The sequence below is a fragment of the Camarhynchus parvulus genome, chromosome 3 (genome assembly GCF_901933205.1).
Source record: "Camarhynchus parvulus chromosome 3, STF_HiC, whole genome shotgun sequence".
Lineage (NCBI taxonomy): Eukaryota > Metazoa > Chordata > Aves > Passeriformes > Thraupidae > Camarhynchus > Camarhynchus parvulus.
The window spans coordinates 110,284,041-110,309,971 of NC_044573.1; the positions used below are offsets into that span (position 1 = coordinate 110,284,041).

Consider the following 25,931-nt stretch of genomic DNA (forward strand, 5'->3'; position numbering starts at 1 on the left):
ATGACTCAGGTGCCTGCTGACTACCTGTCAACCACCAGCTCCTACAACTATGAGCCACCCCTCCCCTCCGTGGCTCGGGCCAGCACCCTCACCAAGGTCCCTGCAGCCAAAAAAATAACCTTCTTCAAGAGTGGAGACCCTCAGTTTGCAGGAGTCAAGATGGCCATCAACCAGCGGAGCTTCAAGAGCTTCAACGCGCTCATGGACGACCTCTCCCATCGGGTCCCGCTGCCCTTCGGGGTCCGGACCATCACCACCCCACGAGGAATACACTGCATCAGTGAGCTGGACCAGCTGGAGGATGGAGGGTGCTACCTGTGCTCCGACAAGAAATATGTGAAGCCCATCAGCATCACCTCCGGGGGACACAGGCCGGCCCCGCCACGGAACAGTCGCCCCTCCAGCACTATGAGGAAGGCAGCTCAGGAGGGCAAGCTGGAAGATTATTCCGCACCTTTCACTCATCATGGTCCCAGAATACCCAAGAAAATCACTCTGGTCAAGAATGGGGAAAGTGGATTTCGGCGCTCCATCATCCTGAACCGCAGAAATGCCCGGAGTTTCAAAACGCTCCTGGATGAGATCACGGAGATCCTGCAGTTCCCGGTGAAGAAGCTCTACACTATTGATGGGAAGAAGGTAAATATCTCTGGTGCTGGTCAATTGCTCAAACAGGAGCCATCACGTTCCTTGTGATGTAAATCCTTTAGCTCATGGGTCCAAAAGTTTATCCACCTTACCTTAATCCATCATGCTTTGTCACATTCATCACTTGCCCATTAATTACACAATACTTTGATGTAGAAGAATCTTGTTCAGCCACTCAAGAACTTAATGACAAATATTGTTTGGGGTAAATAGGAGGTTTAATGTTTTGCAGTCAGACATAAAACCCCTTCTAGTTATACTGTTTCTCACCTTTTTTTGGGAGGCATATCCCAGCCCAGGTTCAACTTTTCCATGCCTGACCACTGGGAATTCAACAGAATAAGGTGGCCCTTAGGTAGCACCCTGCGGTTGCACAGCTCCCCACAGAACAGGATCCTGCTCATGACATGGGATCCTCAACAGAGACAGGATAAGATAACCAATGATGATAAGATAAAGTAAGATAAGATGATGCAGCGGTTTCAGTTCAAAACCGGGCAGAACACAACCATGACAGATGATAAGATAACCAAATAATGCATAAAAAGTTAAGTTTTATGGTTTGAGTGGGATCAAGAGACACTTTCCTATTGATGAATTGGTGAATCTGCTGTGGGGGCAATTCCTATAATAAATTCAAGGTGTGGCAATCCCTTCATTCTTCTGTTCCCAAAGGAATTTCTGGACAAATCTGAGATTCTCTTGACTTCTTCTCCATCTCTTTTTAGCTAACTAACCTTTATCTCCATTTTTTTGAAGGGATCTCACAAGTTATCCTGACTTGTCCTTGTCCCTGCAGTGAATGGAGATTCCCAGCTCCTTTGCCACTTTTCCCAACTTTACAGGGCTGAGTGCCAGCTCCTCAGTGATAAAAACACAACCACCTGTGGTGTCACTTTCTGAGCCAGGTGACTGTAATGACCTGGGTTCAAATTGCCCATTATCTAAGAGGGGGAAAATGCAGGCATATTTTGCAATAAACTAATTTTTACCTGGCACAGGGAGAGGAATGTGCAGTAGGAAGGAGAGAGGGAGGGATAATTTAAGCCATGCTTCCTGGTGGAAGCCCTGTGTATTATCACAGAGCTTTCTGTTATTCTCACCAGTCTGGAAAGAGCGTCCAACCAAACCAAATCCTCCTGCCCAGATATTTTATAATCTATGGAAAACTAACTTATTTTGCCACTGATTTCTCCAGTTTTCAAGACTTGGACTCCAGCTCAGTCCAGATGAACATAATAATATTTTGAATGGATAGCAACATCCACTTCTTCACTTTTTGAAAATTTTCACTGATTTCCCTAAAGAAATGTTTTGCTTTCTATTTCTTAGTACAGTCTTAATGTTCCCCTTGTAATTCCTAAATTAATTCCCCCCCAATTTTCCTTCTAGTCATTATAAACACCACTATTTTTGGTGGGATATGTGTTAAATATGCATTCTCTAAACACAATATCTTCAACTCAATAATCTTGGAGGTCTGTTCCATCCTTCCCATGTTTTTCATCATCAGAAATGTGGGTGTGGGACACCATCACTTAATCTCTCCACAGTCCCTTCAGATTGTATTTTTTTAATATGAAAATTTTCATTACTGTTTTGTCAATAAGAAGTTGATTTTTATACCTTAATAATTCTATTTTCACACCTTTAATTCCTGTGCAGAATATCACAGTGATAGGTGACAAGGGGTCCAACCTCAGCAACATCATCATCTTCCACATAATTAGGAGATAAGTGATTATTAATACCTTTCCTGGGAATCTTTTACAGTGAGTTTTTTGGCCATTATTAATTTTAGTAATTTACCTCCAGCTTTCAAACTGTTCACTACCGTTGATTTAACAACCATTTCTGTTAGGGCTTCCTGTTACTCTGGGCTTGGGTGCAAAGAATTTAAATCACAAAATATTCACTCTGTCTTGGATTTGCCGATCTTTTTACTTTCACATGGATTCTCTGTTCTTCTTCTAAGTTTTTTTTGTCATAGCTCAGCTTCAGGACCTCTGTTTCTGATACACAGTTGGTTATGTCTGAGTTTTCACCATATATAACTGTTTCATTGAGGAGTGAAAATTGGGAATTCAACTCACAATTTTGAGCTTTCCTGAAATAACCTCCTTCCACTGGTGCCGGAGTTTAATTTTTTCTTTATGCTTAAATTTGCATTTTCTGTTAAAGACAATGGAAAGAAGCTTCCATTCTTCCATGATCATTCAAAGGTATCTGGATGTTTCATATTTCTTGGCTATTTCGTTTTTTCTTGCATTTTTCTCTTTGAAGAATAAATCAAATTCTCTTTAAATAATTTTGTAAATTTCCTTCATCCCAATTATCTAGGTAATTTTCCCCCCATGACTTAGCACAGAGATCTTTCTGGGAAGAGGACTGGGATTGAATGGAACAGCAATTTTTGATATTTATTCCCATATTTTGACAGATTAGCAGAATAAGCCCTAAGCAATGCATCTGGACTACTGATGGATTGACTTCGTATTTGACTGGCTCAGAATAACAAAAGAGACACCATTTAATAGCAGGTTCACAATGTCTCTTTTCCAGCCAGTTTTTCCTTGAATTCTTGAAAACAAAACACACAAATAAAAGGAAACATCTCCTGTCCTACATGTTAATCAATCTTCCATCAGTGGAAGAGATGTTCATAGACCTCAGAGTGTTTGCTCTTCAATCTCCTTTTATTTCTTCTACTACTGTAATTCGAGATCTGAACTTACATCCTAAAATGATTTAAATCACCTCTGTCCCAGTGGCTCTGTTTTGATCTGCTCCATTTTAATATTCTTACCATTTTGTAGAGTAAATTCAGCTTTGAAATTACAAATATTTATGTGGGTATAAACTTAGACACTCATGGAACAGGCTTGTTTTGTGTTCCTTTCATGGAGTATTGATTTGAGAAAGCAGAGAAAAGAGATTTCTTCCTTTTGTAGTCCACAAATTTTTCCAGTACACCTCTAAGTTTCATTCAATCGTAACTCAAAGTTAAATCATAGAATCTGAGAATTTCAAAGCCCTGATTCCCATGGAAGTAAATCCAGTTTGGTTCTATTGGTATTTGCACATTTGTATTTTCATTCTAACTCCTGAAGGCTTGAGTGAGGGGAAACCAGTATTTTGAATTCCTGAACATCAAGCAGATTTCCTATTAGGAAATCTCAGTCCCACTGAAGAAAGTAGGTGTGAAGTGTTTGAACACTCAATATATCAGGGCAAATAGCTTATTTTCCCAAATTAACCAAGATGTTTCTTGCCTAGAAATTTGATGACTATGGGATTGGAGAAAAAATTAATTCAGTTTTAGGTAATAAAAATCAGTTAAATTTTCAGCAAGAAAAGAAGTGTAAATAATAAAGTTTTTTTTCAGGTCAAGCCACTCTTTGGTATTTTTCAGGTGATTAACTGGAAATAATTGGATTAACTGCCCAAATACAGAAATTTGTTATTTAGGTTAACATTGACACGCAATCAACTGTCCAGTGAAACTCTGTGCACATTTTCCCACTAAAATATAGACAATCCTGGATGTAATTCATTAATTCATCTAAATCTGATTGTCTTATGAGGCTTTGGGATGGGGGGGACATTTTGCCTTTTGGACCCTCTGTATTAATTATAGAACAAAAATGCCTGACTGAGACTAGTAAATTAAGCTTGTCCTAAGTTTTCATGCACTAGCTGCAAAGTACTACAGATATTTAGATATTGGCAAACACAAGTATGGGACTTTACATCCATTACTTGATGAGATGGTTGGAAATCACATATTTTATACTAGTTTATACTGAGAACATCAATTCTACACTAAAAAAGCAACCAGGTGTGCAGATATCTCACTAAAAATAATAATTGTAGGTTATCTTCTCCATCAAATGACCTTTTGACTCCATTCTGGGACGTTTTTGTACCGCATAGTGGGTTTTCTTCCTCGTGGTCTAAACCACAGGAATGCACCTCTCTTCAGATCCCCACCACCCTCCTCTGGAGAGGGAAGGATGTCTCTGGGGGCAAAGAGACAGAGATCACAGAAAGGGCAGAAATCCTCACAGGCTGTAAGAAATGATGTGTAGGATAATGAGGCAGCGACAGAGGATTTCCCTTACAAATGGCAATTATCCAGGGCCCACCAGCTGAACAGTCATTAGGACTTTGTTAAGTCACGGGAACCCAGCACCATGACTGTGTCCAGGCACAGATGTCCTGATTCCTGAATCACTAGGCCTTCCTTTTACTGGCTGTCCTGAATTAAAACAAAAACCAAGCCAAACTCTTCGATAAAAGCCAACGTTCCTCCTCACATGGCGTTTGAAACCACACTGTGAGATGGCAAATACTCTACATAGTTCATGGCTGCTGGTGGCAATTACCAAGAGCAGCTCAAATGGGATTTATCAGCCCTCAGAAGAGTTTTCCAGGGGATGTGGCCAGTTTTATGTTTGTTGGAGTGAAGCCAAGGCTGAGATTTTTTTTTGCTTGGGCGCACTCAAGGCTGACCGTAAGTTGTTACATTAAATGAGTGAATCTGATCCTGTTTTCTTGTGTGGAAATGTTGAGTTGAAGACCAGAAAGACTCAATTTTGCCTCAGATTCTGCAAGTGAGAACATTGCAGAAGGAGCACTGTGTGCCACTGAATTTCCTTGAGGGATCAGAGAATTGCCGTGCGGGTTAATCAGGGGGCAATCATGAGTTAAGGAATATTTCCTCAGGCACCACAACCTGGGACTGTAAAGAATTAGTTATTAGAAACTCCTTGGGGTAAGAACCCTCCGTTTTCTCTTGTGTTTTTGTGAAATTTGGCATGGGCTGCACTCAGGCAAGACCAACCATTCTGGGGCAAATCAAGACATCTTTAACCACATCCCAATCTTGGAGAAAGACAGAATGGCCCAAATGAAGTGACTCCTTCCCTGGTGCACCTTTCCAGTCTCCAGTAACCTCTAGGATAAGATCTTCAGCCCAAAGCAGCAAGATGAGCCCTCACAGCTATTCCAGTAGCCAGGAGAATACCCGAGCACAGACTCTGGCACCAAATGGCACCACCTGTGGATAATCACACTTTGTAGCACACAAAATAGGGTCTAATTCCCACAGGGGTGGCCACATTCAAGCCACTTCTTAGAAAAGCTCCCTGGCGTGTGTTTACTCCCAGATCTGCCCAGGAATTGCTTGGGAGAGTGCCAGTTGATCCAGGCTTAAAATGCTCTAGAAACCACTCCAAAAAGAGTGGCAGAGGCAACTCTGTTCCAGTGCCCAGGATCCAGAACTGATTTAATTTAGCAGTAAAGACAGAACTTTTATTTTTAGATGTTACTAGCCAAGCTGGTGGCCTAACTATTATTGCTGAGTAGTTCTTGATAATGACTGTATTTACAGCGACCTAGGGGTGCAAGGCCAGGAAACAGGCTTGTCTGACATATTTCCTGACTCAGATTTACACATCCATAAAGCCATTCCTGGGACATCTGTAGGCTGCCCGCAGGCATCCTCTCGGCCACTCATGTGGCTTTCTACCAAGGTCATCTGTCTTAATGACAGGTGTCATCAAGATGCTGATGGAAGTGCAGGAGGAAAACGGGATACACGGAGGCAGATAAGCTGGTTTAAAATGTGGTGTGTATATAAACAGTGGGAGAAGAGAGGTGATAATTTGCCCCCGTGGGATCGTTAATTTTCTGGTTGCATGTTGACATATTCGCTGCGACACTCGGTTTCTGTGCTCAGGTATGAAGGATTGCAATGAATTCCAGCCCCTGATCTGGAGCAAACTGTTGTTATCGAGTGAGTTGTGCCGCTTTTCCACCCACCACGTGTGTGACTCATGGTCTAAAAACAAACCACAGGTTTCAGGTTCGATATTCTCTGATTCCATGCCAAAACCACAATGACTCCAACGAGATTTACACAAGCGATCTGTAAACCTCAGCAAAACTTTCCATGAACCTCATCCACAAGAAGATTCATATCCAGGTGTGTTCTGTGAACCTTTGAGATGCCCTGAGATCATCTGGCCAGGTGCCTTACAAGGTGGAGTTAAAGGGACCCCATGTTTAGCGACTTTCTTATCTAACATGCAGCAAATCTGATCCTTTCTTATCTACCATACACCAAATGCAGATGATTCCTTTAGCCTGAGGAGGTTTTGTTCTTTCAGTAATAATGGAGTAAAGTGTAATTGCTTTCTAATCCTTTTGAATTTAATCCAGGGCAAATACATTTCAAATAATGTTATTGAGTATATGCAATACTCATGGAATCATGGAACATCCTGAGCTGGAAGGGACTCCCAAGGATCATGCAGTCCAACTCCTGGCCCTGCACAGGACATCCCAAAAATCCCACAGTGAGCCTAAGAGTGTTGTCCAAACCCTTCTGGAGCCCTGGCATCCTTGGTAGTATGACCACTAATATTTCCTAGTTTTTCCTAATAGCAATATAGGAAATTCTACCACTCATTTAACTTCTCATTGTGGACTTCAATTATACAGCCAAAAGTTTCTGCCATGCTACGGGTACCTCCTACAACTATTTTTGGCATTTCTGGGTTTTCCCCAGAACAAATGATTTTGTTTTTAAATGCAAGTGGTTTTGGAAAAAAAAAAAGGAATTGAATTTTTTGTAGGTACAATTTTTTCACATTTAGGTTTTTTCCATCTTAAACAAATTTTATAAAGTACTTAGAGGAAAATTACTTCTATGCTTACCAACATATAGAAGCTTAGAACTCTGGAAAGATTACAGACATTTAATGAAGAAACATAGCAACCCAGACTTAAAAAGTGCAGATTTGTCAATGCAACAAAGGGCACAAAAGTGCATAACAGTAATTTAAACTTGATATAAAATCCTGTATAGGGGTTTTATTTATGAAAAAAATTTATTGAACCAATAAAAACAGGTCTATGTCAGTAACAGGTAAATTGCTGGAAAAAATCAGGGTTCATTAGAAAAAGTTGTGTTACAAAATATTTTATGAGAAATGTGAAGCTTTTCCTGTTGATGGCTCTCTTTATAGTCCAGAAAAGGAGCACTAAATAAAAGTGGACTTCAAGGAAGTTAAGATTTGTCAGCATGATCTATTTGTTCATTTGCTGAGAGTACAAAAAATAGCAGAATTCCACCCTCTCCTGGAAAAACTGTGAATTTTCTGTAAGTACTTGCAGTAGAAATCACTGTTTCTTTAAAGAATTTTCACAGGAAAGACTGTGGGGTTTTTCTTAGGGAAATTACATTTTACAAATTCAGACTTGAGAGCCTTTAGCCAGTAAAAGGAGAGGAAAAGATAGGATTTTTACATTTGCATCGATTTTCTTCTTTCTTTTGGGCCTTGAACATGGAATTCAAAGGATTCTGCTGCAACTCTTTGCAAAGTCTGGAAGTAGAAGTAAAAACCTTCCCACTTTTCCCATTTGTACCATGGACTTAGCCAAATGAGAGTGAAACCTGGACTCAATAACAAAAAAAATACTCACAAAACCCAAAATTTTCAGCTGAATGTGTCTCTCTTTGTGCCCAGAGCTTCTGGAGCCCACAGATTTTACCCACAGTGTTTTTGCTAAGAGACATCCAAGATGGCAAGAACATGGATCAATTTCCTATGGATCTGTGAGGCTGATCCAGGAGGGTTTATATCCTCAATCTCAACACCTAGAGACAATTGGAGCACAACTGTGTTGTCCTTCCCTCCTTGTCCCACAATTTCCAACTGGAATACCTGCTCATCCACAATGTAAATATTCGCCATATGCAAGGAGTGAGTTTTGACAACTTCTGGTCATGGGGAAAAGCTTGAACTCCCAAACTGGAACCTTCCCACTGACTCAGCCACCACAAGGCTGAGCACAAGAACCAAATGTTTCACATTTTTCAAGGCACGTCAATTTTTCAGCTAATCCTGCCCCAGTAGAGGATCAGGGCCAGCTTTTGGGGTGGAGTGGATGTTACTCTGACTCATAATTTTCAAAGGCTGGTGTTGGATGGACCAGATTTAATGAACCCAATGCCAAAGGGGCAGGTGGGGGACTCTGATTTCAGTCAGAAGGTGAAAAACATCAGCAGTGAAACTTTTCTAGAGAGGCTGTCCTCTCTTCTCCGTTGAAATTTGCTCCTTTAACAGCAGTTTGCTCTTTCTCTGGCTGCTTCACGGCTTGAACACTGTCAGACCTAATTTTGAGCTGGCAGGGTGGGTGGGGACGAAAAAGGCCATCAAAACTTGCATATAAGGCCAATGCAACGTGGACAGGGGCAGGACTGCTGGCACCCCTCACACAATCAAAACTTCCAAACTGAACCAGGCTAGAAATCACTTTTCTTCCCATTTATATCCTCTTCACCTGTTTCTTAAAAATCATGCTTTCTCCATGCCTTTAATTTCCCCATCAATCCCCTTCCCTTCCCCTTTTCCCTTTTCCCATGAGGCGTTTCTCTTCTGCTGCTACCCAAGTGATTTCCAACGGCCACTGATTTTCTGATTGCAGTATTTCTTTTGGAATGATGAAAGAGTTGCTCATCCAAAGTATCTTCAAGGCAAAACCCAGAATGCTTATTTTATATGTGTGCAAAGTGTCACACACAGGGAAAAAGCATCCATGAGTACTCCAGGAAAAGCTGTCAGCAGAGCAATAACTACACATGATCTTTGCCTGTGCTTGACTGGGAAAGCAGAGCAGGGAATTATTGCATTTTTCCTCTCTCTTTCATGTATTTTACTTGGCTCATTGAGTGCTTCATAGTCTTCCAAAACTCTCATTTTTTCATGTGCTTTTACACTGTGGGCAAACCTGAAAGCTGAACAGGTCATGTCTGCAAAAATCTAGAAGATGCTGATGCTTGGAGAAATGTTGGAATGGCAAATTATCTTACATTGATGCATTTCAGCACATGGAGCACTGGACTTACCCATATTCTCATTAAATAAGCATCAAATAAAGGTGGCAGCTTGTAATTACAAGAGCCTTGGACACTGGAATCTGTCCTGATTTATGCATCTTTCTTTGGTAAAAGGTTTTGGGATGAGCCTTCCAGTACCTGAAGGGAGCCTGCAAGAAAGATGGAGAGAGACTTTGGACAAGGACATGGAGAGACAGGACAAGGAGGAATGGCTTCAGACAGACAGAGGGCAGGGTTAGATGGGATATTGGGAAGGAATTGTTCCCTGTGACGGTGGGGAGGCCCTGGCGCAGGTTACCCAGAGAAGCTGTCCTGCCCCTGGATCCTTGGAAGGTGTCCAAGGCCGGGTTAGAATGGGTCTTGGAGAAACCTGGGATGGTGGAAGGTGTCCCTGCCACGGGTAGAACTGGATGATCTGTGAAGCCCCTTCCCACCCAAACCATTCCATGATTCTGTGGGGATCTGAGGACTTGATATTTAATTAAGTTTAAGAAACCATGTGAGTTTTGATCTGGGAGATGCAAGGGATGCAGTGCGCTCTCTTCTTGACCATCAATTTGGGTGCTACCATTTCCAGAGGATTAGATCCATTTCCATGCAGTATTTCCTCACTCCAAGTTCAGTATTGCCTCTTGCTCTGTGTTCCTGTTGATGACAGGGAAGAGTCTTCTGACCCCTGCTAAAGTAAGAGAAAGAGACAATAAGTCATGCACTTCCTGATCTCTTCCTCCTCCTTTTCTTCCACTACTTTACTAATTTATATGTGGGCATGGAGTGGCAACACCCCATGATTCACCTTCTGACCACAGATTACCCAGCCACTCCCCAGAAGAACCACTCTCTAATTCCTCTGGTGCAAAGTTTGGGGAAGGGAAGGGCAAATGGGTTCTTTGCATGAATAAAGTGCAAAATTCATTATTGTTAAACCACAATACATCAGTTCAGAGCCTGGGTGCCTCCGGATTGGATGTGGCACATCCACAAAACAAGTGGGCTGTTCACACTCCAAGGAGGTGTAAATGGGAATGGAAGACAAAATGGAGAAGTGGAAGAGCTCTAGGAAAGGAGGCAGTGAGAGAGCACAGGGCATGGACTCAGCCCATTAGCCTGCTCCTCTGTTTCCAGCTTTTCCTGTTTCTCCCATGCATCTCTGCACTCCTTTGGAAGGCGGATTCGTTTATAGATTTGTCCTCTGAACCATGTCTTGCATTATTTCCACATTCTGATTAAGTCTCAGATGTCTTTGGCTGGCTGGCAGCCAGCAGAGGCAGAGCAGGGATGTCTCCTTCACTCTGCCTTCATCAGAAGCTGCTATCTGTGCTCAGCTTCTGAGGTGAGCAAGGCTGAGTGGTTCTTCTTTCTCTGGGAAGAGCCAGAGGGTGGCAGGTTCTCCACAACAACCAGCTGCTTCTGTATTTTAGAGGTGTTATGTTTGCCTTGCTTCTGTATAGATATTGATGGCATTTTATTATTAATTGTGTTGCAGTAGCACCTAGAGGTCCTTGCTGAGATCACAGCAGTTGGTGGGTCCTGTATAGCAAAATTCATGGAGACAATCCATCCTTAATGGATAGCAGCCAGACTGCAAAAAAAAGGGGTATTTCAAAAGAGAGGATGTGTTTTCATTTACACCTCACTTGTGGTAACCTTCCTAGTAGACCTTAATGACTGTAAATAATTTTTCTTGGAAAGAATGTCGAGCTTTTTTTGAACCAATCCATAAATGCCACGTCCCATGGGGCAGGGAGTTCCTCTGGTGGGGGATAATGAATCATAAACCATAGGATGGTTTGAGTTGGAAGTGATCTTAAAGATCATCTTGTTCCAACCCCCTGCCATGGGCAGGGACACCTTCCACTAGACCAGGCTGCTCTAAGACTCATCCAGCCTGGGCTCTTTTCCAGACCTTCACTCACAGCATCCATAATCCTCTTGGATCCTGATCCAGAGTCTGTGGAGGTCACCAAGTTTCTCTCCATCTATTACAGTGGGACTTGGATCTGATTTTACAGTCAGATTGAGAAACTTGATTTAATTTTCAGGTATTACACAATAAAACTTTTAATGGGAGTTTATTCCAACCCACCAAGTTTCAATTTATAGAGGCTGATCCCATGAATTGTGGATTTTTGTCTCTGATAATCCACAGCCTTAATTGTGACTGAGTTACATCAAGGGAACTCCAGGAAGGCTTGAATGGATCCTGAGTCATCCAAAGGAACTCTTTGCTAACCCACCAAACACCTTTATCATAAGCCATTATTTCTCTTCCATTTTATTCCTAATTGTTCACTTATAATTAAAATATTCTTCAGATTCCCATGTTTTGGGACTCAGCTTGCAAATGAAGATACCTCATTTTCTAACTTATGAATGTGGTTGATGTATCCTGCTGACCTTTCTGGTGTCATATTTATCTTTTATCCTGTCAGCCATCCTCAGGCACATATTGGATACTCTAGAATATCACAAATTGTTCTGCGAATCTACATTCAGACAACTGAGATGATTGACTATGTCGTCAGTGAGAATCAGGTGTATCCAAGGGGGGATGTTGACCTGCATCAGGTGAAATTACCCATCTCCCAAAAATATTGGCTGCTTTCCACCAGGAAGCCTTGATTGTAGATGATGAGTTACAATCCTGTGTGATGAATTAATTGAGAAATATTAGAGCAGGGCATTCTCCATCACATCTTCTTCAGGCGATCACCAGATTTTAAGGATTTACAATCCATTGCCTCTGGGTGTATTTTAGATAAATTGTGGTGGGATTTAATACTGTTTTCTCTGAATATTCTAGCATGGCCGCTCAGGAATCTTGCTGTGGCAGCCTGATGGAAGTGAGGAATCTGTTTACCAGAAAAAAAATATGAGGTTTTACTATTGCTTTAAAATCACAGAATTGCATGGGCCTCACCCAGGACACACCGAGTGAGCTGCAAGTTGTTAAACACACAAGAGGGGATGTGCTGTTCAGTGATAATTCAGCATTAGTAAAAGATTTCATATTGAAATATGAAAACAGATGTTCTCTGGAAATCCCAGGCAGTGTGTTGAGAGGATGGAATTCCTGGAGCAGCGTGGGAAGGCTCTGTATGGAGCAGATGGAATGAGCTGCTATCCCAACCCTGCACTGCCCTGAAACAGTGGATGCTGCATTAAATCAATGTGAGAAATGGCATTTATTTAACCCTCGGAAAACATTTAGTTGTATTCAAACTACCAAAACGCTTTTAGCAATGAATCATGGCAAAGATGAATCTCTGGAATTATTAATTTAAAGAGATTAATCTTGCAAGATATTAGGAAGAAAATTTACATTATAGACACAAACACAGCTAAAGTGCTGCTGATGTCAGAAACATTCCATACTACAAATACAGACTATTTGAAGTGACATATCACAAGTGTATTCCATATAAAAGAATGTATAAATTCCCTAACTCAGCCGGCAGAGCTCCACGGATCCCTGACTCTCTGTCATTGGCACCATCTATTTCCTGCACACACAGCACAGCAGTGACGAGTGTGATTGAAATATCTACCCCCAGACACAGAGCCACGTGAGAAAATGTGGGCAAAAAATAGCTTTCACTGAAAAAAATGTCCTTTACAAATAGAACAGTTCCTAAACTTAGTGGGGCTTGAAAGACAGATTCTTTTACTTTAGGGACAGAACATGTTTCCTGTCTATTTTTTTTTTTTTTTCCTCTTCCTATTTTTCCTTTTCCCTTTCTTCTTTTTTATCCTCACTTATTTTTCCTACTTGTATAAGATCAGGGGGAAAGAGAACAGAAAAGTAAAGAAAGAAATTAACAGAATTTCCATTAACAGATGGCAAAAATCCTACTCAAAATATTTGGTTTATTAAATTCTAGGCTTTCAATAAACTTTTAAAGTGAGCTAGAAAGCTATTTTCATTAGGACTATATCAAGATTTTTTTTAGTAATAGATGGACCAGAAGTGGAGTGAACAGAGGCAAACTGAGATTTGTGGGATATTTTTCTGTGTCATGGTACCCATCACATGAATTTGGCAGTTTCGTTGCTTTGCAGAATTTAATGAAAGTTTTAATGAGTGAGAAAAGCTCTTATTTTAGGTTTTATAGCAAACTGGATGGGCCTAAAACACAAGCATTGTTATAACACAAGCAGAAAATAAAAATTAATGGTAAGACAAAGGGTTTTTTATTGTATTCCCACTAAAAAGTTGGTGCCATAAGTTTTATTGTAAGAAATTATTTCAGAAGTGATTAACTGGATCTAGAATGTTCTTCCATTTATCTCTGTTTTGCTTTTCCGCCCTCCACACATTTATCCTCTTATTTGCACCAGATCCAACACCAATCCCTTAGTGCCTCCCACAGTCCTGGTGGGACATCTTGGAAAACCCCAGGAGCATCTCACAAACTGAGGGCTTGGGCTCCAAAGGGGCCCTGGTTCTTCATTCCTTGGCTGTAACAATATTTAGAGGTTGAGGTCTTTACTTGCTGTTATTTCAGGCACATGTGATGACTACAGAGCCATCATTGCTGCCCCTCTGAGATTCCTTATCTTGGTTCTCGTTAAGGGGATGATGATTAAGTGATGGGGTGAGGTCAGGGTGCATCTTGATAAGCCCAACACCAGTGCTGGTTTGGTAACCCATGGTGTGGTCGCCTCTTGTTGGAGTCGTCCCTGTGCTCTAGAGATGTTCTCCTGATGTAGCAGGCTGAGGAGGAAGGGATATTCCACGTTGTGGAGATGCACAAAGCTGCCAGAAATTGGCCACTCTAAAGTCCTCTCATGTGGTGGTGTTGTCAGGGGTCCCAGGACGAGAGAAGAGACAAGGATCTGACTCCATGTTTCAGAAGGCTTGATTTATTATTTTATGATATATACTATATTAAAACTATACTAAAAGAATAGAAGAAAGGGTTTCATCAGAAGGCTTGCAAAGGAAAGGGAAAAGAATGGAATGATAACAAAAGCTTGTGACTCTCAGACAGTCCAAGACAGCTGGACTGTAACTGGCCATTAATTAGAAACAACCAACATGGACCAATCACAGATCCACCTGTTGCATTCCACAGCAGCAGATAATTATTGTTTACATATTGTTTCTGAGGCCTCCTGGCTTCTCAGGAAAAAAAACTCTAAGGAAAGGATTTTTCATAAAATGTGTCTGTGACACTCTCAGACAGCAAGGGAGACTTCTCCTTCTTTTGAAAGACACCAAGCATTTTACCTGAGAGTTCAACTTCTGTCTTTCAAATGAGAGGTTGCAGAAACAAAATGGAAGATGGCTCCAGGATCTGTCTGCCCAGTGCTTCCCACAGGACTGATTCCTGCTCTTTGAAAGAGACAAATGTATTTGGGTAAAAGCTGGAGGGGGATCTGAGAAACCTGATTCAGCTGAAGATGTCACTGCTCATTGTAGGGGCTTGGACTGGATGGCATTTAAAAAGTCCCTTCCAACTCAAACTATTCTAGGATTACACAGTTCCATGAGAAGTGACTTGTGAAGGTCTTGGTGTGTAATCCAGGAACAGATCATGTGGTGAGGACCAAGGGTGCAAACCTGAGTTCTCATAGAGGAACAAAGATTCCTTCACAGGCACTTCCCTGGCTGGGGACAACATCCCTCATTGTCCAGCTCCGAGGCAATACTTGGGGTTATACCTGAAGCAGTATTTGAGGGAATATCAAGGGAAGTCCCAATTCTTGTCCCTCTTCCTGAAAAGGATCAACTAAGGGACAAAATGAAATGCAGCATTTTTCAGGTAATAAAAGCTGCACCATACAAGAATTAGAAGATTTTAAAAGTTATAATTCTCTGTAAAACAAACTGAAACACCTCCAGTTTCACTCTCTTCCTGACTACCACATGAAATATGCCCAAAGTTTTTCCAGAATATATGAAATCTTGTATAATACATCATAAATGAGATATATTCTCCCTTTTGCAATCTCTCCAAGACCTCCCCTATCTTAGGAAACCTAATCAAAAACATAGCAGAGCTTCTCTTTCAATGGAAGAATTCTCCAACAGGCTCTGGTAGACCACAAAGTTCTCCAGAACCATGTTTATTTTCATTGAATCACAGAATATCCTAAGCTGGAAAATACCTACAAGGGCCATCAAGTCCAACACCTGGCCCTGCACAGGAAAGCCCCAAAAACAACATTGAGTGCTTGAGACCATTATCCACATACTCTTTTATTTAGGTAACAACACAATGTCAGTTGATTGCAGGCCTGGAAGAACCAAATTCTTGGCTCATGGTGCTCCCCTTGCTGCTCCCTTTGCAGATCGACAGCATGCAGGCCCTGCTCCACTGCCCCAACGTGCTGGTGTGCGTCGGCCGGGAGTCCTTCAAACCTGTATCCATGGAGAATTTGAGGAAACACTCTGTGGAGAAGCTGCCCAACCTGCCTCCCCGCTCCAACAATGGCAACAATGTCAACGAGAACAATGAAAGTAAGAAAAACCTCGGGGCCGTGTCGCGTGGTCCTACCCAGGGCCGTGTCCCACAGCCTGGGGATTGCAGGTCCCCATTGTGCTGCCCCAACGTACGGATTTCATGTGGAAAATGCACTTCCCTCTCCCTGCCTCCCAGGCCTTTCCATCCTCCCCTTCTTTTTCTCTGGTTTCCTTCTAGGATTTCCTCCCTACACCCCCTAGTCTTTCTTTTACATGCTCCCCATGTCTGGCTGACTTCCCTTCCTCTTTCATATCTCTGGGTCTCCTTTTCCTTCCAGAACTCCCTCCTTTCCTGTGTCTGTCCACCCAGACTCTGGAGATTTCCCACGAATCCTCTATCCCCTTGTTGTCTGTCCTGTCATGCCTTCCCTCCTGCATTTTCCTGCACCAGGACCAGAGGATGCCTGGGTTCTGCCATCAGGAGGCTCAGTTTCTCCTGCAGGTTACAGCTGGCCTTTTGCAAACAAAGTGTGTTTTTATGGAAGGATTATATTCAGGAAGGAGTATGTTATGGATTATTCAGGATTATATTTTTTGGCACCCCATCATGAGTTATCTAAGGTAATTAAACAGGTAATTAAACCAGCCACCCTCAGTAGCCTGGGAAAAGAAACTTCCGAATTCCAAAAGGGCGATTAATCTCACCGGTATTAAGGATTTATTGTAGGATGAAATTAAGTGTGCCCCAGAGGTGTGTTTGTTTCTCTCCATTATCAATACCAGGAGCTGGGAAAGATTCATTTGTGTGTTGCCAACAAGTTGTAGAAACTCAAAGACAGAGACATCCTATGCTCACTATCCAAGACATAAAAAATTGGAGGGAAACATGGGAATAATCTGGAGCTTTGCCCATCAAGAGACTGAGCAAATCCATCAGTTCAATCATTAAGATGGTCAGGGAAAAGCTATTTAATGTGATTTGGATGTGCTCCTGTTCAGTATTTCCTTCCTAAAATGCCCTCCAATCAGCTGCATATCCATATGCCCATGGAGGCACAGGATTGTCTGGATAAATGTACAAGGAAATTCTGGACAAACATATGCTCAAAATAAGACAGATTAATGTCTTGCAAGACAGACTGATAGCAACATATTCTGCTTGAAATGAAGGGACCTAAACAAATCTATGCAGATCATTGCACAGGCCAAAAAGATGTTCTTCCAATTCCAATTCCAATTCCTAAATTTCCTTATTCTCATTGATTTCTTCTACAACTCCCACCATTTCTCTTTGTAATTATCACCAGCTTACAATTCCTTTTCTAATTGGTCTTTATGTTTTAATAAGAATTATAATTATTCTTAGTGGCACATCCTTGCAGGGACTGAGTGTTGCTCTGGTGTACATGGCCACACATTTCCTGGAATATGAGTGGAGAAATAGATGTTACACAATAAATGTGTGACCAGCTAAGGAAGAGGGTCGTTTCTCCATGTATTTTTCCTTGGTTAAATAAGAAAAATGAAAACTTTCACAGTTAAATAAAGGAATATCTGCAACACGAAAAAATGCACTAACTCAGAGACTAAATTGCTCCATATGAATATATATTTTTTATTTTTCTTAATTTTACTTCCTGACATGCACTAAATAAAACAAAGTGTTTGTGTTTCAATTTATTTTTTAAAATAAAGTTGTAGAAGATTTTATTACAGATTATTAATTCAAAACTTAAAATTTAACAAGGAAGTTGGACTAGATTATCTCCAGAGGTCCCCTGCAACTTTAACTATTCTGTGATTATTGGACATGACTTAGTCAAGGACAAATTTCCAAACTGTGTAAATTGCCATAGGCTTGGCTTTAATGGAATAAAGATCCACTAGTTTGAGGGCTTGACTTGCATATTTTCTCTCATTTTTATGTGAATTAACATATTTTTCCATCTTTCCTTTCTTCACTCCAGTGAACTTCGGACTGAAAGCCAAAAAAAGCGTTATCCATCCACGGTCAGCATCCAGCAACAGGTCGATGAGATTTTCCTTGTCATCAGAAAAGTCATACCCCAATGGCCTCGCAGCCTCTCCAGACAATGGGGGGCCCTTCTCCAATGGCTGCTCTCACCCAAAAGCTGGGGACCTGGTCCAGTCCCTGGTCAACGATGACATCGAGAAGCGGGTCCACGTGAACAAGGATGGGAGCTTGTCCGTGGAGATGAAGGTTCGCTTCCGCTTGCTCAACGATGAGACTTTGCAGTGGTCCACCCAGATCAAAAAGTCTAACCTGATGAACCAGCTGCCTTGTGAGGAGTCAGGAGTGGAGGAGGACAGCGGAGCAGATCCCCTACAGAAAATGAACCCAGAAGCCAGCTCAGAGGCAGATGATTCCTTATATCCCTGTGATATTGATTCCTACATGTCCAGACTTGAGGAATCAGAATATGACGAGGCCCACTGCCACAGCTGTGGAAAGAAACACCAGGACTATGACATTTGGAAGAACCCCATGCACATGTCCCAGAGGGAAGAGCCCGGTGTGCGAAGCACCTGGCACACACGGTCATCGTGCTCCAGCACATCTTCGCACAGGAGAGTAGTCCACAAAAAAATGACATCTGTGGATAGCATCCACACCACATCCAGTGAGGAATTCTCTGAGCACATTGTGAGAGAGTCCTCATCCTACTCAGAGACTATAAAGAACAGAGTGGCGTATCGATCTGTTAAAAAGTGTGTGTGCCGAAGTGATTTATCCACTGGCGCTTCCAATGGGGAAGAACAGCAGGAATACACCAGGACAAGCACAGGAAACAGCCAGAGGCCTTCATCCTTGGGCTTGATGTCACATTCAAGCTGTGAAAACAACCTGGACACTCAAGACAGCCCTGAAGACCAGGAGATCACCAAAATAATTTCACAAAATGAGGATGCAAATTGTTTCGAAGCTTCCTCTGTGAAGTGCTTGAAGGATGACCCAGAAGAGGTTGAAAGCAGCAGAGTTGGGAGTGTCATGTCCAGGTCATCCCTGCAGTCCAGGAAGAGCAAGAAGAATGTGTGTGAGGAAGTGAGCAGCGTGGGCAGGAGCATGTCCTCCTCAAGCCTTCAGAAGGCAAACCAGGGAGAGAACAGCCAGTGCTCCACCCCTGCCAACAGCGTGCACAGCAAGTCCAGTAACTGCACCACACCAAAAGAAAAGGCTGAGCAGGGTGAGACCTCTGATGACAACCCAGTGGTGTCCTCTTTCTCCAGTGAGTCCTGCCCCAAGAAAAAGGCTGAAGAGGTGGAAGCAGAGCAGGAAGAAAGTGAAGTCAATGAAGTCAGCTCAGTGTCAGCAAAAACAAAGCCAAGCCAATCAATCAGGGGTGAGAGCAGTGAGGGGGAACGATGCTCTACTCAGGGAACCCACCGTTCCAAGGCTAGTGACAGGAGCAGCAAGAAAAGTGGCAGTGAAGAGAACGTTCCATGCAGTGTCTCTTGCTCTTCCAGAGGGTCCAAAAAGAGCAAACGCAGCCACATTCATTTGGACGCACAGTCTGAAATATCTGTGTCTTCACTTGAATCCACTCCGAATAAAAAGAATTCCCTATGTGCAGATGATGCAAGATCAGGCAGCGGGGTATCAATTTACTCCAAAAGCTCATGTGGAATCAAGAAAAAATCTGCTGGAGACACCATGTCTCATAAGTCAGGATCTCATCACTCAAATATTTCATCTACCAGTGAACCAGAGGCAACTGCAGGTCCTGCTGAGGAGGAGAGCTCAAAAAGTACTGCCAATGGCTACAGTGAATGTTCAAAAAGCTCAAAGAAGAGAAGCTATAAAGAAGAAAACAGCAAGCCATCATCCCTCTGCTCAAGTGTTTCAAGTCCTAATGGAAAATCTGGAAAGGGTCATGGCAAGATTAGTTCTGAGCCCTCTTCTTCAAAACAGGGAAGCGTGAGTGGGAGTGTACGTTCAAAAGTTGACCACCCAAGTGAGGATGGGGTTAGGAATGGAAAACCCACAAGTAGCTCCTCAAGAGTCTCTTCAAAGTCAGAAATAAGAGATAAATGCGTGTTGACCCAGATATCCCAGGAAACTGATGATAGGTGTTCACAATCAAACATGTCTCTGTCTTCAAAATCAAGACAGACAAACAGGAAAAATCTTCGTGTGAAGGTGGCAAACTCCAGCCGGGCATCAGTGTCAGAGACTATGTCAGTGTGCAGTCTGCAATGCCCTGCACCACCGAAAGGGAAGCCAAAGAGAAAAAATATGCGTGCGACCATGTTGAAAAATTCCTCCATCAGCAGCATCGGCACCAAGTCCATGCTGACCGCAGGGAGAGAGCAGAAAGAAATTGTGGATTCCTCCAAAGCAACTTCCTATGGCTCTAAATCCACTGCAACCGAAGGAAATGGTCAGAATAATAAAGAAATTGATGATTCTTGCAACAAAAAACCAGAGGAAGAGGTAGAAGACACAGGTGTTCAGGAGGAAGGAGGTGATTTAATGCCATCAGCTCTACCAAATACATCTCCAGAAGAGGTTGTACAAGAGTGGCTCAGGAAAATCCCTTCGGAAACATTGCTTATGAAATATGAAATGGAAGATGATGGAGAAGAAGAACATGCGGAGTCGACCACTGAGGTATCACACTGTACAAATGCTGAGGAAGCGCCAGAGGAGGAAAAAGCTGAAGAAAAGAATGAGGAGGAGGAGGAGGAGGCTGAAAAGGATGAAGCAAAGGATGAAGCAAAGGATGAAGCAATGGATGAAGAAAAGGATGAAGCAATGGATGAAGTGGAAGAGGAGAAAGTAGAAGACACAGCTGTTGTTGAAGAGGCTGAAGAATGTGTGAACCAGGAAGAAATCTCTGAGGTTCCACCTGAAGCTGCTGAAGCTGAGCAGGCAGAATGCAACAAGTCAGTTACATCCAGCCAAAATAACAAGAGAGACCTTCCAACCTCTGTCCAAACGTCTGTCCAGATCATGAAGGCCTTGCTCAGTTCAAAACATGAGACCAAATTTGACCGATCAAACAGTTTGCCTGAAGTGTCCCCCACAATGGGGAGGAAACTGAGTAACTCTGCCAACATTTTGATTACTTGTCTTGCCAGCCTCCAACTCCTTGATGAGGAGTCAGAGGATCCATCAGAAAACTCAAAACATTTGAATAAGTCAAGGTACACAGAGCTGCTAAATATTTTTCAAGCCCTGTGGTTTGGGTGCACTGCTGAAAGGAGCGGCCCAAGCTCAGACCAAGAGGCAAGCAAGGTGGCAAAGCCAGTGTCTGGGTCTAAAGCCCCAAAATCCATGGATCACGCCTTCACTCCCATGTCCTCCTCTGGGGTTGATGTTTGCAGTTGCTCTGGTGGCTCAGGAGAAGAGTGCACAGCTGGTGCCACGTTGGTGGCACAGAAAACCATGGAATGCAAATCAGACGAGCAAATGGAAATTGCAGAGACTGGCACAGAAGTGACTGAGGTTGAGGAGCAAAGTAAAGAGGAAGAGCAGCCATCCCGCCCTTCCACAGCCTGCTCAGAGGCAAAAGGTGAGGAAAAGGCAGAGTCTGCTAGAGAGGAGTCTGTAATCCAGGAGGAAGAAGAGAATAAGGAGGATCAGGGCAGTAATTGTGAGCATGGTCAGGAGGAAGGGGGAGAAAATGAAGATGAAGAAGAAAACAAATTAGCTGAAACTGGAGAACAAGAGGAAACTGAAGATGTGAATGATGAAGTCCCACAAGAAAACCCTGAAGAAGAAGCTGACCAGCCAGAGACCACTGGTGATGCCAATGTTGGTGATGCTGATGTCGGGATGGAGCCGAAAGAGGAGTTGCAGGAACAGCCCCAAGAAGAGTCCCCAAATGACCCCAAGCCCAAAGCTGATACATCCACCAGTGTGGGCACATCCCTTTTCCAGCAAAACTCCATGGATCCAGACCCAACCTGGGTCCTGAGACTGCTCAAAAAAATCGAGAAGGAGTTCATGGCTCACTATGTCAATGCCATGAACGAGTTTAAAGTCAGGTGGAACCTGCAGGACAACCAGCAGATGGATGCAATGATACTGGAGCTGAAGGAGGAAGTGAGTAAAAGGATACAAAAGAGCATAGAGAAGGAGTTGAGGAAGATCAAAAGCAGGGCTGGAAGGAGGATGCCAAGACCTCCAGAGGGGCCACCCACACGCGCGGAGTCCAAACTCCAAACCGAGCAGAGGAGATGGCGACTGCAAACTATGCATAAAAAGTCCCTCTTTGGGGACAAGAATGGTGCCCAGATGAGGCTGGAGGAGACATCAGACTTATCATTCGATGCAGATAATGACTTTAACCTTAGTGCGGCTTTGGAGGACAGCATGAGCAAACAATCCAGTGAGGAGGAATACTGTCCATGTGACTCCTGTGTGAGGAAAAAGCTGGCTTCCAGGCCTGCCAGAGCCCCTGTGGTGGCCACCAATGCCCCAGTCATGAAGGCCTTTGATTTGCAGAAAATCCTGAGGCTGAAGAAAGATGGAAATGAGGAAGCCATTGTCGCAGAATCAGCCCAGGACACCAAAGCACTTCCCAATGGTTCTGTGGAGGAAGGGGCAGAAAACAAGGAGAAGGACGAGGAGCAACCTCAGGCAGGTGAAACAGAAGCGGAGGAAGAAGAAGGAAAAGAGCCAGAATTAAATGAAGATGATGGTGCAACCTTGAATGGAGATGGAGAGGAACCTGAAGTAGCAGAGAGTCAAAACACTGAGATGGAGGATGAGGCCAAAACTGAAGAAACCAAAGAAGAAGAAGAAGCAGAAGAAGGAGGGGAGGAAACAAATGAAGGAGAAGAAGAAGAGGAAGCAAAAGAGGAGGAAGAAGAGAAAGAGGAAGAAGAAGTGGCTAAGGCTGAAGAGGAGGAGGAGGAAATAAAAGAAGAGGAGGGTGACACTAAAGAAGAAGATGAGGAAGTAAAAGAGGAAGAAGCAGAGGAAAGTAAGGAGGAAGAGGAACTAAATGAGGAGGAAGAGAAGGAAGCAGAAGAAGAGGGAGTGAAGGAGGAGGAAGAAACAAAGGAGGAGGAAGGGAAGGAGGAAGATGAAGAAGGAAAGGAAGAAGAAGAAGGGAAAGAAGAAGAGGAAGGGAAGGAAGAGGCGGAAGAAACCAAAAAGGAGGAAGAAGAAACCAAAGAGGAGGAGGAAGAAGCCAAAGAGGAGGAGGAGGAAGAAGCTGAAGAGGAAAATGAGGAAGCCAAAGAGGAGGAGGAAGAGGCCAAAGAGGAGGAGGAGGAAGCAAAAGAAGAAGAGGAGGAAGCCAAAAGAGGAGGAGGAGGAAGAAGGGAAGGAGGAAGAGGAGGAAGCAAAAGACGAGGAAGAAGAAGCAAAAGAGGAGGAAGAGGAGGAGGAGGAAGGAAAGGAGGAAAAGGAAGAAGCAGAAGAGGAGGAGGAGGAAGCAAAAGAAGAAGAGGAGGAAGCCAGAGGGGAGGAGGAAGAAGGGAAAGAGGAAGAGGAGGAAGCAAAAGAAGAGGAAGAGGAAGAGGATGGGAAGGAGGAAGAAGAAGAAGCAAAAGAAAAGGCAGAAGGGGAGGAGGAAGAAGAAGTAGAGGAGGGAGATGAAGAAGCAGAAGAGGAAGAAGCCAAAGAGGGAGAGGAAGAAGCTAAAGAGGAGGAGGAAGAGGAGGAGGAGGAAGAGGAGGAAGAGGAAGAAGCAAAGGAGGAAGAGGAAGAAGCCAAAGAAGAGGAGGAAGAAGCAAAAGAGGAGGAAGAAGAAGCAAAAGAGGAGGAGGAAGAAGAAGAAGGGAAGGAGGAGGAGGAAGAAGCAAAAGAGGAGGAGGAAGGGAAAGAGGAAGAGGAAGAAGCTAAAGAAGAGGAAGAAGAAGCAAAGGAGGAAGAGGAAGAAGCCAAAGAGGAGGCGGAAGAAGAAGGGAAGGAGGAGGAGGAAGAAGCTAAAGAAGAGGAGGAGGAAGGAAAGGAGGAGGAGGAAGAAGTCAGAGAGGAGGAGGAAGAAGAAGGGAAGGAGGAGGAGGAAGAAGCAAAAGAAGAGGAGGAAGAAGAAAAGGAGGAGGAGGAAGAAGCCAAAGAGGAGGAGGAAGAAGTAATGGAGGGAGAGGAAGAAGAAAAAGAAGAGGAGGAGGAAGGAAAGGAGGAAGAAGTGAAAGAGGAGGAAGCAGAAGAGGAAGAAGAGCAAAAAGAGGAAGAAGAAACAAAAGAGGAGGAAGGGAAGGAGGAAGAGGAAGAAGGAACAAAGGAAGATGAGGAAGAAAAGGAAGATGAGGGTCAAACAAAAGAGGAGCAGGAAGTGGAAGAGGAGGAAGAGCAAAAAGAGGAGGAGGAAGAAGAAGCAAAAGAGGAAGAAGAGGGAGAAAAAGAGGAGGAAGAAACAAAGGAGGAGGAGGAAGAAAAAGAGGAAGAGGAAGAACAAGAAGAAGAAGAAGAAGCTCAAAATGAAGAGCAAGAAGCTGAAGAAAAGTCCAAAGGTGAAGATGAAGGTGAAAATGAAGCTGAAGAAACAGAGGAGCCAGGGGATGAGGAAGTTGTGGCTGATGATGAGGCAGAGACGTCAGAATGCAGAGGAGATGCTGAGGGCTCTGGAACTGACAACAATCCTGAAGGAGATGCTGTGGAAGGAAATGAAGAAGCTGAGCAAGCTGAAGCTGAGGCAGAAGAAGATGCAAAACCAGAGTCAGAAGATGAGGCTGAGGAGAAAAGCAATGAAAAAGGTGAGAATCCTGATGAGAATGGTGAGGAACCCACCAGGGATGACCCTGAGAATGCACGTGAAAAACACGAAGACCAAGGCAACAACAAAGTTTCTGAGAAAGCCTCAAAGACCAAAGGCAAGAGAACCAACAAAAAGTTAGAGACTCTGAAAAAATCCACAGCCTTTTCTTGTTATTCTTCTGTCGGAAACTTCTCACAGCAATCCCAGAAGGGGTCTGATGATGAAGAGGAAAGAGTGGATGAAGAGGAAGGAGTAGTTGAAGAGGAAGGAATAGCTGAAGAGGAAGCAGTTGAAGAGGAATGCAAAGGTGATGATAACCCCACTAGCGACCACCCAAATGGAGAGGTTCGAAGTGATGAGAGCTCCAAACCCTCTCAGATGTATCCTGACAGTGAGGAAGAAGAAGAGGACAAAGAATCTTCAGGTTCTGATCCTGTGGGAGATGAGGAGCAGCCAGATGCTGAAGGTGCAGATCCAAAGGAGGCTGAAAACACCGAGGAAGTTCAGGCTGTTAAAAAGAAAGAAAACTCTGATGAGATTGACCAGGATGACCTGGACTTCTAGAACTGCTGACTAAAAACTGACTTTTTCTTTCTTTCTTCCTTCCTTTCTTTCTTTTTTAAAAGTATATTTTCATTACATATTTCAGTATCTCCAGTGAGTTGAGCCCTGGTAATCGGCTTTTCTTCTGAGCTAAATGTGGTAAACTCAATCTTGAATCCTGTGAGTAATGTTGCAATTACCTGCCCTCATTTCTAGAGGGCTAGTAGCTCAATAATATCCTGTGGTCTCAATAGATAAGTGGTTTGGGGAAAGGGCAGGCTGTTTAGTTTGGGATACCTTCTAGCTCCCACCCTGTAAGCCATGCTGTTTGCTGCTGGAGTTATCTGTGGCTCTGCTGGGCATCGTCTCTGGGTGACTTTGGGATGCCTTTCACCTGCTGCACACCATTTTCCTGGAGAGATTGCCAATCCACAGAAACATGGCAAAATCAGGATTCATTGCCAAAGTCTGGTCAGAGCACACAGAGATGTACATTGATGTACATCCACCTTCCTCCCTACCCCACCTTCCCTATACCCTGTATATTTATCTTGCCCTCACCTACCCTCACCTGTCCTCTGTACCCAGAAAAAAAGAGTCTGAGATATCAAAGATTTACCCCATTTTCTCTTTTTTTTTTCTTTCCCTTTAGTTGATGTTTTACTCATTGCTCATTTCACTGGAAGCCTCAACATGGAGAAAAGTCTTTCCAGTAGATCCTCTTCCAGACCCCGTCTCTTTGTACTGTGCTCAT

The 25,931-nt window shown here is 43.2% G+C and overlaps 1 protein-coding gene across 1 annotated transcript; it reads left to right on the forward strand.

Moving 5' to 3' along the window:
* On the forward strand, positions 1-25,198 carry RP1L1 (RP1 like 1). Its single transcript, XM_030944787.1, has 6 exons — positions 1-639; positions 15,848-16,016; positions 17,927-20,589; positions 20,656-22,659; positions 23,504-24,007; positions 24,239-25,198. The coding sequence occupies exons 1-6, from the start codon at positions 1-3 to the stop codon at positions 25,196-25,198; spliced, it is 6,939 nt and encodes a 2,312-aa protein (XP_030800647.1).
* Positions 25,199-25,931: the final 733 nt, after the last annotated feature.